The sequence below is a fragment of the Aspergillus welwitschiae genome (assembly GCF_003344945.1).
Source record: "Aspergillus welwitschiae strain CBS 139.54b unplaced genomic scaffold BDQ94scaffold_7, whole genome shotgun sequence".
Taxonomy (NCBI): Eukaryota; Fungi; Ascomycota; class Eurotiomycetes; order Eurotiales; family Aspergillaceae; genus Aspergillus; species Aspergillus welwitschiae.
Genome location: NW_020798701.1, coordinates 92,801 through 109,857, shown reverse-complemented (window position 1 = coordinate 109,857; position 17,057 = coordinate 92,801). Strand labels below are relative to the sequence as shown.

Here is a 17,057-nt window from a genome sequence, read left to right as displayed (position 1 = left end):
GTTTTCCTTTGTTCATTTACCCCACGATCCACCTCTCCCCGGGGTTTCGGGGACAGACCATGATGTAGCGTTGATTACGATTTGGCATGGGTAAGAGTTGCACAGGGACTGGTGACATCTTCTCATATACTTGGGGTTCTTTCCTTTCTCATCATATTTGCGATTGCAACGGGAGACGATGACACGGGCTTGCATGAGGGATGAATATCAGCATGGAACGAACTTACTTATATCCTTTGCTTTTTTTTTGTTTTTCATTTTGTTGCATCCTCAACCATACCTATTTGAGCAAGACATGTTGACATGGAATGGGCTGGCTGGCTGGGCCATTGATTTATTTCCATTATTACTTATTTTACTTAGTTCTTCTTAAGCGATATGGGATGTATAGATATTATCTAGTTACTGATGATAGACCATTGGATTACATTTTCACCATATCATAAGGGTACCCCACAATATAGCCGAACCATAGAAAGTCCATGTGTATCTACTACGTACTACGGAGGACACGGGAAGATAGGCGGCCTCCCAAGGAGGAGTAACATTCCGCGCGGGCACATGAAGCGGGCAGCAAAGGCGGGGAATGAATCAGTGACCAACTGGGGCAGTTAATCCCGACGGCGCTACCCGACACGATCCCCTCCCCGAGGTTACGGCTATCGAGGGATCGCAGGGTCGGGATTTACCATCCAAGGCAGATGGGCGGAATTACGGAACCAGGTTTCAGAGGTTATTCCTAGATTTGTTTCATTAACTTTATTATCATCAGATTGGATGCTTGGTGGAATTCTGTGTTACTTGCACATTGCTCTCTGGAATTCATACTATGTATGAATTCCTTATTACAGGTGAAATACTAGACTGCGGAAGATAGAGTATCGCGGAATTGGAAATACTATCTAGAAGATTACTGGAATGGCTGTCACAGCACAATAAGGTGGTGGAGGGTGGAGCAGCGAGCGCAAGTCACCGAAAGGGTCAAACACATTAATTACTGTTTTGTGTGACTCTCTCCGCGGAGGTTATTCCGAGAGTTGATTTTCAGTGGAGCGAATAGTCTAATCTTCTTCTAGAATGTTTTGAAAAGAATGATCACAATCTGATAACAGAGGAAGCAAGATGCATTATGATGGCCACGGGCAAACAGATACACCAAATCAGGTAAAAAGATCCTGAAGACCAAGACCACAAATCTAAAACCATATGCAACATTCAGACAGCAAAGCCAGCAAGCATCACGACTAATCCACCGCCATAATTTCTGATTATTGATCGACGGCCCGTTCTAGTCACCCTGCCTGATCAGGATTAGTGCATGAGATACACTGACTAAGCCAGGAATAAGCCAGCTGTGATTGGCGGAGAGAGGCCATCCCTATCAGGCCACTTTTCAGGATTGCCTGTTTGGGAACAGGTTGGGAACCGTCCGATCGAAGTGCAGAAGATCGTATTGACAGTAGGCAGGCAGTAGTGATAGAGGTGCAATGTGAAGAGGGAGCAGACTGCCGGCAACCCGGTAAACGTATGCAGAGGCAAACCCGGTGGCCGGATGGTACCCACGGCTCCTGGTGCTGGGATTGGAATAATGTTCCTGGAAGACCATCCAGTTGGAAGGCGGAGACGGCGTCGAATCACAGGCGCCAGGGGGGCTGCCTAAGGAACCGACTCTTTCCCATGCTCGGCTTCCTTCTCTCCTCTCCCTCCTCCTTCTTCTCCTCTTCCTCTCTTTCTTTCTCCCTCTCCTTCCTCGGGTTCATCTCTAGTCTCTATTGTTCTCTCCTCTAGATCGTCTTGCGTGATCTGTCTCTTTTGAGTCTTGTACTTCCGTACCTTTTCCATTCTTGTTGAATCTTCGGTGAGTCTCCGCTCTATCGCATTTCTTCTCCCTTGCGATCTTGTGTTTTTCTACATTCCGAGGTCCAGCACTCCGTACAGGCTGGACTGGGGGTGGCTTATACTTCTGGAATTGTTACTCGTATTGCCTATCTACTCAATACCCTATCGCATGAAGTCAAGATTCATGGATGGCATCCCGATCATGAAAGTGTCCTGGAACTCTCCCCAAATTACCCTGCTTATCACCTAGTTCTTACTCACCGATCAATCTGCTTGGCTTTGTCAGTCGCTGACTTTTACATTCTCTATTTCCACAGCCACACTTACTACCATAACCATGGCCGACGCAAAGGAATTCACCTTCCAGGAGGTCAGCGCTCACAACACCAAGAAGGATCTTTACATGGTCATTCACGACAAGGTCTACGACTGCACCTCCTTCGTTGACGAGCACCCGTACGTTCACCACCATTCACTTCCCACATGCATATCCCTTCCCAATTGAGCCTTCACCCCCTCGCCTCCAGACGTTCTGCTTGCTCTCCCCCCTCCAAAAAAGCAATGAGACAAATCGCGCAAGGAAATACTCCGCCGGACCGAAGAAACAAAACAAACTAACACAATTTGCTCTCAAAAACAGTGGTGGTGAGGAAGTCCTCCTCGACGTCGGTGGCCAGGACGGCACCGAGGCTTTCGAAGATGTCGGACACAGTGACGAGGCCCGTGAGATCCTGGACGGTCTCCTGGTCGGCAAGCTGAAGCGCATGGTACGTCGTCAGATAACAAAAAGCAAATCGCATGACAATAGTTTCTCACACTAACGAAAACCCATCAGCCCGGTGATCCTGCCCCTCGCTCTCAACCCCAGTCTTCCTCCGGTCCCTCGGGCTCCGGCGACAGCGCCGGCCTGGGTGTCGGTCTCTACGGCATCGTCCTGGTTGGTGGCCTGATCGCCTACTTCGCCTACCAATACCTCCAGAATGCTTCCGCCGCTGAGACGCAGTAAACGATATCCCTTTTTATTTTTTTTCTTATTATAATTAATAAACTTAAACAAAAAGAGATGAATCCCATATGAACTGAAAGCCTTTTTTTCCCCCTTCTCTTGATTCGATCCGTGATTCTTCATTTTGGCCCCATGTTTGGAATTCGGTCTCGTTTGGTTTCTTGGACCGGTCGATCTCGTCTACCTATTCTGTTCCACTTCTTCGTCAGCATTAGGGGCTGTTGGGTGATATCCAATGCAGATACCCTTTGTTTCTTCTTCCCCTCAGTTTCAATTCCCCTATTCTCGTCCCAATTAGAGCGCAATATCACGAATGCTTGTGCTTGTTCTTTCGTGATTCGGTAACTGAGAAAGAGCTGTTAATAGATCCATGCTTAAAAGAAACCCGCAATACGCTACGCTGTTCGGGGTTCAACATTGATTCGATATTGACTCTGCATATACGTTGTCCCTACAGTGACAATCATTCTAGCAGTATACCCACTACTAAGATTCCAGGCTTAAGTCCCGACAATTATGTAATGCATATAACAGTATTTATAAGAGGAGTGAGGCCTAATCACAGGATATTCAAGGCAGGTTATGCAATTCGTCAACCGCCCAGCAAATGCATGTAGTAGATGTATAACACAGTCTTCTTTTGGTGAGAGAGCACATAAGACAAGGATAGAATGAAAGGAAATTATAAGATAAGAAAAGATATCATGGTCGCTCGACAATTCTCATATATCACTTCTGGAAACCACCAGCCAGCCATATATGTGGATCACCTAACGGCCTTCCCTCCCTTATGACCGAGAGTTGCCGCTCAAGCCAGCGCGGACAGCCTCCAGGATCATATCCTTGGCCTCTTCCAGGCCCTCCTTGCTTCCCTTGATCTCGATCGCTTCACCCTTGGCTTGGTCCTTGGGCACATTGATCCGGCAGCCAGTCTGCTTGCGGATCGCGTTGATTTGGCTACCACCCTGGCCGACGACGAAGCGGTAAGTCATCGGGTCAGGCAGGATGAGGTAGCCTGTAGCGGACTGCTGGGAAGCATTGGCAATAGCCTTCTCCAAGGCCGACTTGGCCTTGGCGACATTGTCGCTGGTTCCTGACAACACCCACGGGATGGTCGCCGGCTCAGAGGGATCGACAGCGGACGGGCTGTTGTCCACGATCTTCCATGAGTGAGCCTCCAAGGCCTCGCTGGGCTCATCTGTGATCAAGGGGAGAGAAGAGGAACCGTTGACCGCACCGCGGGAGTCTTCAGAGGCAGGCTTGGGAGGCACCTGCTGCCCAGCGTGATCCACGGTAACGCGGTAGTCGTTGCGCAGGCGACGGAAGAAAGAGCCATTCTCAGCAATAGCATGGTGCAAATTCCGGGGAACCTCCACCGTCTCGCCCTGCTGATCCTTAAGCATAGACTCAATGTGCTCCTTGGCCTCCGCGACTGCGTTGCTGGGTCCCTTCAGCTTGATATCCGAGCGTCCGGATCCCTGCTTGGGAATGTCGAGGGTGATGTTGAACTTGGACTCAATGCCGCGCCGGGTCTCACCTCCACGGCCAATGAGTAGACGATGTTGAGACGGGGGAACCTCAACGGTCGTGCTCACTTGGTCCTCACGCTCCTTGACAAAGTCCTGGATCGCAGTAATGATCTTATCAACCACCTGACCGTTTCCTTCGAGCTTGATGGCCGAGTCACTGCTCTCTGGGCGAGGGAACTTGACCATTCGGGAAGCGCTGCCATCGGTAGGGCCACCAGCCTCAGCGACGATCTTGCGGATGTTGGCACCTGGAAAATGTTAATTACTCATGCTACCTTGTAAAAAGTGGGCACACATTACTCACCACCACCGCCAATGAGCGACTTGTGGTACTTCTTGTCCACATCAATTGTCTTCGTAACGATGGAGTCGAACTCCTTCGACCGCTGCTCCAGGGTCTTCTTTGCCTCTTCAACTTGCTTCTTAGTGCCCCTGATCTTGATCTGCACACGGCCCGACTCATCTGGAGCATCGTTGACTCCCGGAACATCAATCTGGGCGCCGGTGTCGGCGCGGAGCTTGTCCATTTCACGACCGCGCTGGCCGATCAAGGAGGGAATCTGCGCTTGAGCGACAGACACTGTAGCCGTGTAGGAGTGGTCAATCACCCACTGAAGCAAGCTAAGGATCTCATCACGCGCAGCATCAGCACCCTTGCTGGGCCCCTTGACGATAACCTCATCCAGAGCCTGCTGAGGGCGGTTGGGGCGAGAGCCACCTGCGTCACTAGAAGTCTCAGCGACAGACTGGTCATCGCTGATAGTAGCAGCCACGGCAGCACGGGGGAACTGAACACGGACAGAGTAGCGGTCCTGCAGTCTGTTGACCTGGCTTCCTTTCTGGCCGATCAATTCCCGGTGATACTGAGCAGGAACCTTCAAGACATGAGTGGTCTCATCTTCCAGCTTCTTGCCCAGGTTGATGATTCTGGTCTTGGCGGCATCGGCCTTGGCCTTGGGTCCTTTGACCTCGACCTTACCCCCCTCGACCTTGATGTCGACATCAAACTCGTCACGGAGCTTGTTGATATTCTCGCCCCGCTTGCCAATCAAGAAGTTGGCATACTTCTGGGGGAAGTCGAAGGTCGTGGTGTATCCTCTTTCGAGGTCATCCTTCTCCTGCTCCACAACAAACGCCTGGATCTTCGAGGCAAGATCCTCCACCAGGCGAGAGGGTCCACGAAGAGCAACCTCGGACTCGTTACGGTTACGGCCATCGCCGACAATGGCACGAACAGGGATCTCGTCCTCACTCTTCGCTTCCTGCTGGCGGGAGATGAACTTGCGGACCTTGTCCTGGTACTTGGCCGGCACGCTCACAGACGTCGCCACGACATCGTTCTGGTCACCGAGAGTGCTCAGAAGATACTCCTGAGCTTCCTGGAGGGTCTTCTCGAAGGTAGCAAGTTCAGCGGCAGAAGGCCTCTGACGAGGGATCTCAACCTGAGCAGAAGAAGCGGAAGGGCCTTCATACACCAAGACCACGTCGGAGCTATCAAGCTCATCAGGCACAAGAAGATGAACGCCATAGTCACTCCGCAACTTGGGAATGCTCCGAGAGCGCAGATAAGGGTGGAAGTAGGGGTCGATCGCGAGGCTACGAAGTCTCGTAGGAGGGTGAGCCTGAACCAAGTTCATGATATCGGATCTTGCGCGAATAGTGTTTTTGCCATCTCTGGAGTAGACCTCCCAGGTCACAGGGCCGTCCGAGCTGGGCGGAAGGGCGATCCGAGCGTCATACATTCTCTCCAGCTCCTTGATGATTTGGCGCTGTCTTAGGTATTGGGTGAGGGCACGAGCATGAGCATGAGGACCCATGGGAGCACTAGGGTGCTGACGAGAGAGGTCAATGCTTGCCATTTGCATGCTGGTGGCAAGATCCATGGCCCGGTTGATACCATTCTCGATGCAGTCAAGCGGACCCGTGATGGTGAGGAATTCGCTCTCGTCGGATGCAGGGGGCAGGACAATGGCACAGCCAGTGTCAGCCAGGAATTCATGCAACGCATCGGCGTTGTCGCCAAGGATGAATTGATGCTGGCCACGGTTGATGGCGAGCTGGCGAAGGGTGAGCTGGCGTTGCAGGTCGGCCGCAAGTCTCTCGATTTCTGCGCGAGCTTCTTGAGCGGCAGCACGCTCACCAGAGATGTGGATATGCTTCTCGGGAACCGGCACGAACTGGACATGACCCGGATCAGCCTCCTGAGGCGGAGGCTGACTCTGCCAGGTATCGTACCGGGGGACATGCACTTGCGCCTTGGTACGCTCCTCGATTTCTTTAAGGTTGGCATTGTGAGCACCGGCGATGAATGGGAAGAACTCCGGCGGGACGGATTTGAGACGCAGGCTCATGTTGGAGGCGCGCTCCTTGACGATCGCTTCAATCTCCCGACGAGCCATCTCAGCCGCAACAGCATCACCCTCAATGAGGACATCAATAGTGTCGCTGTCGTCATCGTCCGCTCCGGAGGCAGACTCCTCAGCGCGAGGAACCTGCACACGTGCGCCAGTTCGTTGCTGGATGTCTTGAACGACAGCACCTTGGCGTCCGATGATGTGAGGGCGGGCGGATGTGGGAATCGGAACGCGCACCGATTGCTAAGGCAGGACGTTAGTCGACAATCCACCTCAAGCCTCGACGACGGAAATACATGCCTTGGATCCGACCTGCTGAGCGACCTCCTTCAGGGCCTGCCTGACCGCATCCACGGAGCCCTTACCCTCAAAGATGATGGAGCCACCGGGTCCACCGCGCATGTCGACATTGGCCTTGGATCGCTTAGAGATATCGCGCAGGATATCGCGCAGAGGCTTCTTGAGCTGACCGCGGGGGAGCATTTGCGAGGGCGCCAACCGGAGTTGTTCCATGTGCTTGCCGGGCAGACTAATGATCCTGGGAACCTCAGAACCGAAACCTCCGGGGGCTGGTTCGGAAACTATCAGTATAACGATACAATTTTCCAGCAAAGGATCGAATAGAACATACCAGCCTGTGCGCCGCTGGCAGCACCGTTGGCGACGGCAGCAGCGGCGGAACCTCGGGCTCCCCAAGCAGAGGCGGCGGGAGCCTTGGGCTTCGGACCACTTCCAAGTGCCGGGAAGAGTTCCTCAGACTGGACATCGAAGGCAGGGGTCTTCTTGGGAGCTGGCTTGGGGGCTGGAGAGGCGGTTGGGGCCGGGGTCTGCGCCGGAGTGGAGGACTCGGGCTCATTCACCGAGGAAGACGGAGGGGGATGCTTCAAATCCTCTTCATCGACAACTTCTTCCACAGTCGTCTTGTGCGCCTCATCACGGGCATGCTGCTCTTCCAGCATGGCAGCCCGAGACTTGGCACCGCCATTCACATTGACACTCGACACTTCGGAAGCCATGGTAGCGGGACAATCGGTGGACTCGGGAGAGATCTCGAATGGAGGAGAGGGACGGAGGAGGGAGACTATTGCTGAATTCCGGTGATGTTAGAGGAGACCAATTGATAGCCTGGGAGGTGCAAACATACCGACAAGCAATATGAGTTAATGGGATTATAGCTGGCTGCCAAAAGATATCCAACAAGACCGGATATTAACACCAAGCGGGAGAGATGCCTTGTTGAGCTAGTGATCCAAAAATATAATGGCCGGGGGCCGCAAAAGTGTAGTCAAGAAGGGAAAAGCTCAATTGCTACCTGCAGAGGCTAAATGCGAAAGAAAAGTATTTATGGCGAAGGTGTGCCCCAAGATTAAGCTGAGGAAATGAGGGGGGAAGTGGGAGAGAAGAGGAAACAAAAGACTAAAAGTGGAAAGGCGGAGAAGGAGGATGGAAAAGGATGAGCGGAGGGGGGGAGAGAGAGAAGAGGCGAATGGAGAGGAAGAAGGAGGAGGAGGAGGGGGTCAATGTAATTGACACGATCCAGAGGGGAGACGATGGCAACCGAGAGAATCTGGAGATGGGGAAGGAGAAAGAGAAGGAGAGAGGGAAGAAGAAGAAGAGAAGAGGACAGACAACAAGCCCGAGTGGTCGGAGAGGAAAGTTGGAAAGCCCGGGGGAGGAAGTCATTCCCTTTCGGGCTGATGGGCGGAGCCGCCGTCTCTCAACCTTATGGACGTTCTGGAAAATCCACTCACCACCATCACTTTGCTTTGCTTCGCTTTGCTTTACTTCCCTTCACTGGTGCCTGTTGGTGCTCGATGGAGTGCAACTGCAAGACATCACCTTAGCCCGCCATGACTTGACCGATCATTACCCAAAACAACCAGATTGCCAAAGCACGCATGGTCGCCGTTGCCGAGAGTGCGTCAATTCCGTCACCCAGTATGGCCATGCCATCATGAACTCGACCACCAACGAGCACCATTTTCCTCCTTGATAAACCCGATTCCCCAATGGGCATGGCTCGCCGGAGGTGATTGGTGTGCTGGGATAGTGCGCCCGGCTTGCAGGTTGAGGCTGAGTTCTGCCTGCCCGATCCACCAGCGGAGAACGCCTCCAATGCAAGCATGGGTAGTCAACCCATGTCCTTTTCTCGATTCTCTCTCCCGATAGTCGACTTGGTAGCTGGTCCTCATGGGGTAAGAGTTACAGCATGCTTGGAAGTCTACGGATACATCTGCCGACATCAACTGACTGTGCATCATTATGGACGCACTCTATCGACGTGACATTATCATGGACCGCGGTGACTTAATTGGAAGGAGGTAGCTAGCTTATAATGAGCGAGAATATGGGGCTCAGTGTGTCTCTGGATGAAGATGACTACTACGTGCAGCCGTTTGGTTCCGCACCGAAACACCTAGAATGGATGTGTATACAGCGCATGCTTCTAGAATAACCCAAGAACAACCCCAATGTGTGAATATACTGGGTTTACTGGAAAAGGGCACCACACCAGCATTGTGGATCTTTAACCGGGGGTGGCAGAGTATTAAGCGAGTCTGACCGGTCATACAGATATCGAAATTGAAACAGCATAGGCCAACTGTCTCAACAGTTGATTAATGCATCACCTTCCATAGAAGAGCCTGGAGGAGGTTTTCTAAAGAAAGATTGTATCCTCCAGGCTTGGCTTGGCTCTCAGCAGTGACAGCTGGCGGGTGGCAAAATAAGCATCTAGAAAGTTTAAGACAGTTACACATTCCAATTCATGTCCTCCATGTTATCTTATTGGTATTGTGAGACAGCAAACTTATGGCAGTTCAAGTATCTTATTGTTGCCTTGGGTTGCATAGCACATGGTCTCGATCTGTAGGCTTATCGACCATGGCAGTGTGGGATGAATCCAATTTTGCCTATACAAGTCCAGGTAATCTAGTATATCAAAACCAAGAGGATAACACCTCCACCACACTGAGAAATTCCTGATCATCCGGGTAAGAAGTATTTAGACATGTAGTGGTTGACTGTTTGTTGCTCTCTTCCCGAGCCCCCCTGACCCACTTCACTGCGATAGAAGCACGCGCGACTAAAGGCTGGGCCGAAGTGGACCAGAAACCTTAACGGAGATATGCTGTTTCGATGGGCAGGCACTGTTCGCATGGAGAGAGAAAAAGCCAGGGCGCTTCCATGCTGCTCTGGCATGAAATCCAACATGAAATCCAGCAGTATCCCGGTTATCAATTCGAAAACCCACTGGATCCTTATAACTTCGGACTTGGCCGAACTCCCTCCGCAATTGTCGTCCACCACCGCGACTCACGGGAAAAGGTTTTCAAGTGTTATCTGACCATGTCTCGCCCGGTTGGCACTAAAAAGACACGGACTGGGGCAATCTGTGATAAGAAAACCCTGTTCCACAAATAACAGGCCGACCTTCTGTGAGGGCCAGAGATAAAAACGACCAATCTGGCACGACTAGCGAGGCCTGCGATTCCCCATTCGTCGCCGACTTCAAGCGCGATGGCAATTTTCGCCTACAAATATATGCAGCCTTCAACGCCTGTTTTCTGGGGAAGCAGTTGAGCAGAAGAGGTGTCTCGTGAGCCCTTTTTCCTCTCCTCCTCCTCCCTTGCTCTCCTGCCGCTTCTTTCTCCCTCCCCGCAATTTTCCACCCCCCCTCTCCCTTGCCCCTCCTCTTCAGGATGGATTTCAAAACCCTTGAGGATGGCAACCCCATCGAACCGAAGCAGGCCACCGCTTCGGTGGAGGAACACACCCTGGTCAAACCTAGCGGTTTCTTTGCCCGCATCCGCTACTATGAAGAGCTGTTGGATCGGAAAATGGGCGTCGAGTCCAACAGTCTCGATCGAGTCCTGCCCGAAGAGCGCAAACCGCCCAACACCTTGGCCATGGCCTTCATCTGGGCATCAGCCACCATGAACCTCAGTTGTTTCAGTACGGGATTTATGGGGAAGGAGTTTGGCTTGACCCTAGGGCAGACGATCGCCATTATGATTTGCGCGACGTTTCTGGGCGCTGCTCTCACGGTTCGCATACCACTTTCTCTACCTATCTTTCGCTGCGACGCAATGCGGCGCACGCATCTTATGGTCTGTCTAAAGGCTTACATGTCGGTTCACTAGGGTTGGTGTGCCACGATGGGCCCTGGCACTGGCCTTCGTCAAGTCGCCATCTCTAGATACTCCTTTGGCTTCTACCCCTCCTCCATCATCGCGGCGCTGAATGTCGTCGAACAGCTGGGCTGGGCCTCTGTCAGCTGTATTACTGGTGGTCAAGCTCTTCGTGCCGTTTCGGACAATCACATTTCCATGGTCGTGGGAGTCGTCATTGTTGCATGCGTTAGTCTGTGTTTCAGCTTCTTCGGTCTTAGGGCTGTTATGACCATTGAGCAATACATCTGGATGGTTTCCTTTGTCGTCTTCATCATCGTCTACGGTGAATCGGCCCACCACGCCAGCCTGTCAGATCCCGGTACCGTGTCCGGGCTGACCAAGTCCGGAAATGTTCTGAGCCTGATCAGCGTTATCTATGGCTCGAGTGCATCGTGGTGCTCGATCGTGTCCGACTTTTATGTGCACTACCCGGTCAACACCTCGAAGGTCAAGGTCTTCATCTACACCACCCTGGGTATTTCACTCCCGACTTGTATCGGAATGTTGCTCGGTGCGTGTATCGCATCTGCCCTGGACGGAAACCCAGAATGGGCTGCTGCCTATGACCAAGGAACTGGAGAGATCTTGCAGACCATCATCTATCCCCGCAAATTTGCTAAGTTCCTCTTGGTCTTGCTGGTGCTGTGTGGCAGTAAGTATACCCACTTACCTCACGTCATAACCGCTACTAACACTACAATATAGTCGGTATGAACTGCATTGCCATTTATGCTGGATCCCTTTCGGCACAATTATTCGCCAAACCCTTCCAGAAGATCCCCCGAATTATTTGGACACTACTCGTGTTCGCCTGCATTCTTGTCATTGGTATCGCAGGCCGGGACCACCTGCTGACTGTCCTGGATAATTTCCTCTCCCTCTTGGGTTACTGGAACACCTCCTTTTTCGTCATTTTGTTCTGCGAACACTACTTCTTCCGCAACGGCAACCTGGCCAACTACGACCTCGACGCCTGGAACACGCCGTCGAAACTGCCCGTCGGCTACGCCGGTCTCACAGCGTTCCTGTGCGGTGCGGCCGGTTGGATCGTCGGCATGGACGAAACGTATTATGTTGGAGCGCTGGCGCGCAAGATTGGCACCGATGGAGGAGACATTGCCAATGAGCTGGCGTTTGTTTTTACTAGCTTGTCGTATATTCCCTTGCGGAAGCTGGAGTTGAAGTACGTTGGACGGTAGATGAGCAACACATGTACACTATGATCATATTATCATGACGATGAACGGCAGGCCACGATATATATATTGATGGTTAACGATAATGCAACTCCTATGATCTCTGCTATAATCATACCACCAGAACAACTGCACTTGATTTTCAAGTAAATAATTGGATGGTAGCTACTGCATGCACCTTTTCTCTGAAGTACATAAACATAATCACATCAGCCAAAGTAGATTAGTATGTATCTACCTGCCAGCATGCATACACATCCATAAAACATCTATCCCCCAATATCACCTCCTCATTTCTTATAGTGTATAAAGACAGGTTGCAATACAAACAACAATAAATTGCAACAAAAGTCAATCCCACCCCGTCACTGCAACATGATTCCAATTCAGACTTACCAAGAAGCAGTATATTGATACATCTAATACTAAAGACCTCCTTCTCAACCCAACTCTAGTAGTAGTAGTAGTAGTAGTAGTCCTCCCTCTCTCACCAGCTCATACACCCTATCCAAATAAGCGACTAACTAGCAGCCGACTGTCATCACCTAATACACAACTCCTCTCTTTCCCCCATATAAGCTAACACAACACATTATCTAAGTTCAAGCATGAAACAATACCTGTGAAGTACCAAGAGTTACTCCCAACTCCTGGCAATATTGATAGAATCAATATTCGACATGAATTGAAAGGTTAGACTACTAGGTAGAACTTCACCCCCCCACGTGTTTGCGTATATACTCTCCTCCCCTTCTCATCGCTGGCAAGTTTCAGAGCTTAACTTAACTACCAGACTAGACTGTACTAAACTGGTCAGTAGTAACTTTGGCCCGGTTAGTGAGAGTGAGTGGTGGTGGGTGGGGGGATACAGTAGGGTAGGGTAAGTTTGATCGTCGAAGGTCTGGTTTTTGAGACTGATGATGAAACAACGACAACAACGACAACAACACAACAAACTATCTAGCTTACCTCGGTTCGAACTAAGGCTGCTGGTACCCGTCATTTCATTATTGGGATTAAGATGGATGGGGGATGTGGTTAGATAGTTGGAAAGTTGATTTTTAGGGTCCAAATTAAGATTCCTATAGGTCCTGGGAAGAAGAAGGAGTTCCATAGTATTGTTCTTCTTTCGGTGTGTGTAGGTTCCTCTCTGTAATGGAAATAAATGGATGAGGTAGATAATATTATTTTTTTACTTTGTCGCTATACCAGAAGCAGTACAGTAATGGCTTCAGGTTTCAATCGCAGGCTAGGTTGGGTCCAGTGACGTCAGCGATCGCAAGAGTGAACGAAAGTTTGGCTTCTAGCTTGCTTGAATCATGTTTGAGTCTCCACGCTAACAAAGTTCCTACAAGTCATTGGATGGGACTGATGGGCGCAAATGACCGAGCATGAGGGCCTTGAGCAAGAGAATAGTATGAATGTCTGCCTAGACACTGTAGGAGAATCTGGCCTCGAGGGAGGGGGGCTATGCCACTGATTTAAGTGAACATTGAGATGCTCTATCGATTTACAAATGGAGCAGTCATACTAATTATCAGTCATGCCATCCACTATTTACTCCGTACACGATGACCGAGTATGGCCAGAATACAATACTGCATCAATCGTGGCGCAGTAAATGGGATGTGATGAATACCATCCAACTTTTTCTAGAACAAAAATCACTATCATCTGATTCGATCGATTTCGCACACACAGGGCCGCCATGACATCAGACCACTCATCCTAAATCTGCAACCTCGAGTAAGTAAGTAGATGATGTTATTCCGTCCTTGGAACGAAACACCCGTTCAAAAATAACAAAATAAAACTCAAAGGTTCTAGGCCTCGACCATCCATCCCATTTTGTTTGTGCCGAGACGGAAAATGACGGGCTTTGCCGATCCCGCGCCATGGCAGTTTTGAGTAGACTGGTCAATCCCACTCAATCAATACTATTTAATTATTTATGTAATTGTTTATTCAATTGGGATGTGCAGAGTATTGTATAATCTATTCAAAAGCCAAGTTTCATATATAAATAAGTGATATGTCGAAGTGATATCTAGAGTTGCTGAGCGGATACATCTTTCTTGTCCGTATTCATACTTACAGTAAGTTAGCTAGAGTGCGGAGTCACTCCGTCTCGGGGACTCTGACTTCATCCCCGCTGCAATGGATGGAAGGAATGGAATCCGTTCCGTCAGTTAATCAAGTCGGCTTTCGTCCTGTGGGTGATTAGTTATTGCATGCTTATGGAGTACTCAGCAGGTATTCTAGTCGGTGAAAGCTTTTCTAGAACCAAATACATCAAGATTCTCTGCTCGTGGTTATCATTACCAGTCACATAGACTACCTTCTGATGGTATGAGATCAGATCAGAACCCACCATCCGAGCAAGAGTTTATCTGTGTAAATTGTAATTTTACTCTGCTCCTTCATTTCAGGGGTGAGAGTAAAGAAAAAACACCTGTGTGACTCGGCTGGGGTAGTAGTAACTGTTCCCTCAAATCATCTGCAGGTGCAGGTGCAGGGGTGTTTGTGCGAGTGTCATGTCATGATTGAGAGAGGATGCCAGGATGCCTGTCAGTACCTAATCCCTCCGTACTTCTCCGTACCCGGTTCGGGGTTGAGGAGGGAAGACACAATAAGCCTTCCGCGGTAAGAGGGAGCTGATGTATAGAACGAACTAAACTACACCGTACCTGCAGAGATTTCAACGGGATCATCAGAGGCTAAAATTGAAAGGGAAGCAACTTGACCCGTGATCAGCTCGAAAGTTACTCCATATTCATATTCCGAGGTCTGAGTAGACACTACTACTCTGTAGGTCCGAGTGTAGATTTAGCGTTTGTTTTGTTTTCTTTCAGACCTTATATTCTGTTATTGTTTTTATTTCACTCGGGGAATTCAGTAGCAAGTGCAGCTGGATTACGACTACGTACTAAATCCGATCCAGATGGCGAGATAAGTAGATAGATAGATAAATAGACTAGCTCCGGGAAGGGAAAGCAGGAAGATACGAGGACGTAGGAGGCAACTGTAGCGGATTGGAAACTTGTAGAGAAAAAGCAAGCGATGACGCTACACGGACTCCAGATCAATAATGAAGCTAAATATTGGTGGCTTGCCCTGGACCATGGGAACGTATCCACCGTGTTATGGAATAATTAAATGAGGGAGGATGGAATTCCTTAATTCCATTATGGAAGGAAAAGAAAGAAAAGAAGAGGGTTGGGTGCGGCACAAGTCGGTTGGAACCTAGTCTTTCTTCGCCCGCCCCGCTCGGCCTAGCGTGGCACTAAGGCCGCTCCTCCCAGGTGTCTAACCAAAGTTGCTGTGCTGCTGGTGCTGGTGCTGGTGCTGCTTTTTGGCTGCTTAGACAGAGGCAGAGAGCGAGACCCAGCTGTCTCCATCAGTAAGAAAAAGCTGATTGAGTGAATGAAGTAAGTAGACTACTGTGTACAGCAGTTCTTGTGCTAATTGACCACGTCAGCCCCTAGTATTAGGATCTTTCCTATTTTTGTCGCTTCCTTCACAGACTGGGGAATGTGGAATTCCCCCAAATAATTTTTCCTTCTGCTTCCTGCTTCCTGTACACCCTCCTTTTCATATCTCTGAAATCGGTCAACTCTTTGGAATCTGTCTCATATCCGAGGTGTCGAAACTCGAAAGAGAAGAAGAAGGAAAGCGGAAAACCGGTGGAACCCATCGTTCCGAGAAAGGAAAGGCATCTGTTCGCGATCCACCCGCCAACGGGACGCAAACTGGGGTCAAGGACGTGTCTAGAATTTTTCTCTTTGCCTAATCGGACCTACGGTATCTGAGACACTTAAGCTGCCAGAAGAGTATTTCCATCTTCGGATTTGAGGAGGGGGAAAACACAGAAACAAAAAAAAAAGTACGGGAACAATCTCTCCAATGAGCCCCATCCCCGGAAAAATAATATCCAAACCCATCCATCAGGGAATGTTTGGAATATTCTGGGATTGAGAAATATTCATTATCTGTACACAGCCGTTCAACTGGGTTTTTATTTATTGTTGGACAATTTAGGGAAAACGGAAAGGCAGAAAATAGGCACCCGAAACATTTCTCTCTTCCCTTTATTTTTGTTGGCTTGCTTTGGTAATTGACTGGAATGGTGTTGACCGCCCGATTGACAACTTCTCTACGTAGTTGTCTCTTTCTCTTGTCCTTTCGAGGGTATTTGTATCTACCCTCTATCTCACTGTAACTTAATATTTTGTAAGAAGAAAGTAGGAGTTAAAATAACTGCAGCTTAAGTTCTGACTTTACCGTACCCAAACCAAATCACAGTAAATTACTACCCTCTGCTAAGCCCAAACGATATTAAATGGTCCCCATCACACCTGAGGCCAAGTAAGTCAGTTTCAGTGGCTGGGCCCCGTTATTCTGATGGTAGTACGGGAGTACCCAGTGTAATAATCGTCGGACTGACTCTCAAGACGGGCCGTTGTTGAACTGCTGCCACTGGTTCGACCTCCCAATCCCAAGTCTCCAAAACTAAAAAGCACCTTGCTGGGTCCTTCCCTCCTCCTCCCTCCATCCTCCTCTTTACTAGTTACCCTCTTTCACTCTTTCCCCCCCATGGCAATTCTCCGTGCTTTTCCCACTTCTTTCTCCGTCATCGTTGGTTTCCCAGTGACTGTTGCATTATTGCTTTTTTGGCGCTGCAGATCTGTGTGCTGAGCTGTCGGTTATCTGCAGCTTTTCCTGCATCTCAGTGAATCACCCTCTCACCTGGTCTTGCTTTTTCCCTATTATTTTTCCCTACCAGTATTATTCCCCTCCCCTTCCCCTCTTTTTTTTTTTTTATCCTCCCCCAAATTATCCCTCAGAGCCAGTCACCGCCTCTGTTGGTCGACTCCGTCTTTCTCTGCTCTGATCCATCCAGCGGCTCTCCACGTGCTAACCACTGGTTGACGGTAGTCCGCGGCTGCTACTTTCGCGCCCTC

The 17,057-nt window shown here is 49.9% G+C and overlaps 5 protein-coding genes across 5 annotated transcripts; 3 read left to right on the top strand and 2 right to left on the bottom strand.

Annotated features, from left to right (window-relative positions):
• Nucleotides 1–55: 55 nt before the first annotated feature.
• Nucleotides 56–436, top strand: BDQ94DRAFT_120533 (uncharacterized protein). The gene has a single exon (XM_026763752.1). The coding sequence runs from the start codon at nucleotides 179–181 to the stop codon at nucleotides 371–373; it is 195 nt and encodes a 64-aa protein (XP_026629102.1). The 5' UTR covers nucleotides 56–178; the 3' UTR covers nucleotides 374–436.
• Nucleotides 437–1,475: 1,039 nt separating this feature from the next.
• Nucleotides 1,476–3,271, top strand: BDQ94DRAFT_138498 (cytochrome b5-like heme/steroid binding domain-containing protein). Its single transcript, XM_026765251.1, has 4 exons — nucleotides 1,476–1,858; nucleotides 2,157–2,295; nucleotides 2,480–2,606; nucleotides 2,675–3,271. Exons 2-4 carry the CDS (start codon nucleotides 2,177–2,179, stop codon nucleotides 2,843–2,845), a joined length of 417 nt encoding a protein of 138 aa, XP_026629101.1. The 5' UTR covers nucleotides 1,476–1,858; nucleotides 2,157–2,176; the 3' UTR covers nucleotides 2,846–3,271.
• Nucleotides 3,272–3,314: 43 nt separating this feature from the next.
• Nucleotides 3,315–7,744, bottom strand: BDQ94DRAFT_185256 (putative RNA binding effector protein Scp160; the record flags this gene model as incomplete). Its single annotated transcript, XM_026774838.1, has 4 exons — nucleotides 3,315–4,622; nucleotides 4,679–6,971; nucleotides 7,041–7,309; nucleotides 7,360–7,744. 4 exons carry the CDS (start codon nucleotides 7,742–7,744, stop codon nucleotides 3,634–3,636), a joined length of 3,936 nt encoding a protein of 1,311 aa, XP_026629100.1. The 3' UTR covers nucleotides 3,315–3,633.
• Nucleotides 7,745–9,481: 1,737 nt separating this feature from the next.
• BDQ94DRAFT_138491 (uncharacterized protein) lies at nucleotides 9,482–9,981 on the bottom strand. Its single transcript, XM_026765250.1, has one exon. It carries the CDS (start codon nucleotides 9,939–9,941, stop codon nucleotides 9,714–9,716), a length of 228 nt encoding a protein of 75 aa, XP_026629099.1. The 5' UTR covers nucleotides 9,942–9,981; the 3' UTR covers nucleotides 9,482–9,713.
• Nucleotides 9,982–10,243: 262 nt separating this feature from the next.
• BDQ94DRAFT_138490 (putative nucleoside transporter) lies at nucleotides 10,244–12,257 on the top strand. The gene is made up of 3 exons (XM_026765249.1): nucleotides 10,244–10,774; nucleotides 10,871–11,552; nucleotides 11,606–12,257. The coding sequence occupies exons 1-3, from the start codon at nucleotides 10,430–10,432 to the stop codon at nucleotides 12,097–12,099; spliced, it is 1,521 nt and encodes a 506-aa protein (XP_026629098.1). The 5' UTR covers nucleotides 10,244–10,429; the 3' UTR covers nucleotides 12,100–12,257.
• The last annotated feature ends 4,800 nt before the right edge of the window (nucleotides 12,258–17,057 follow it).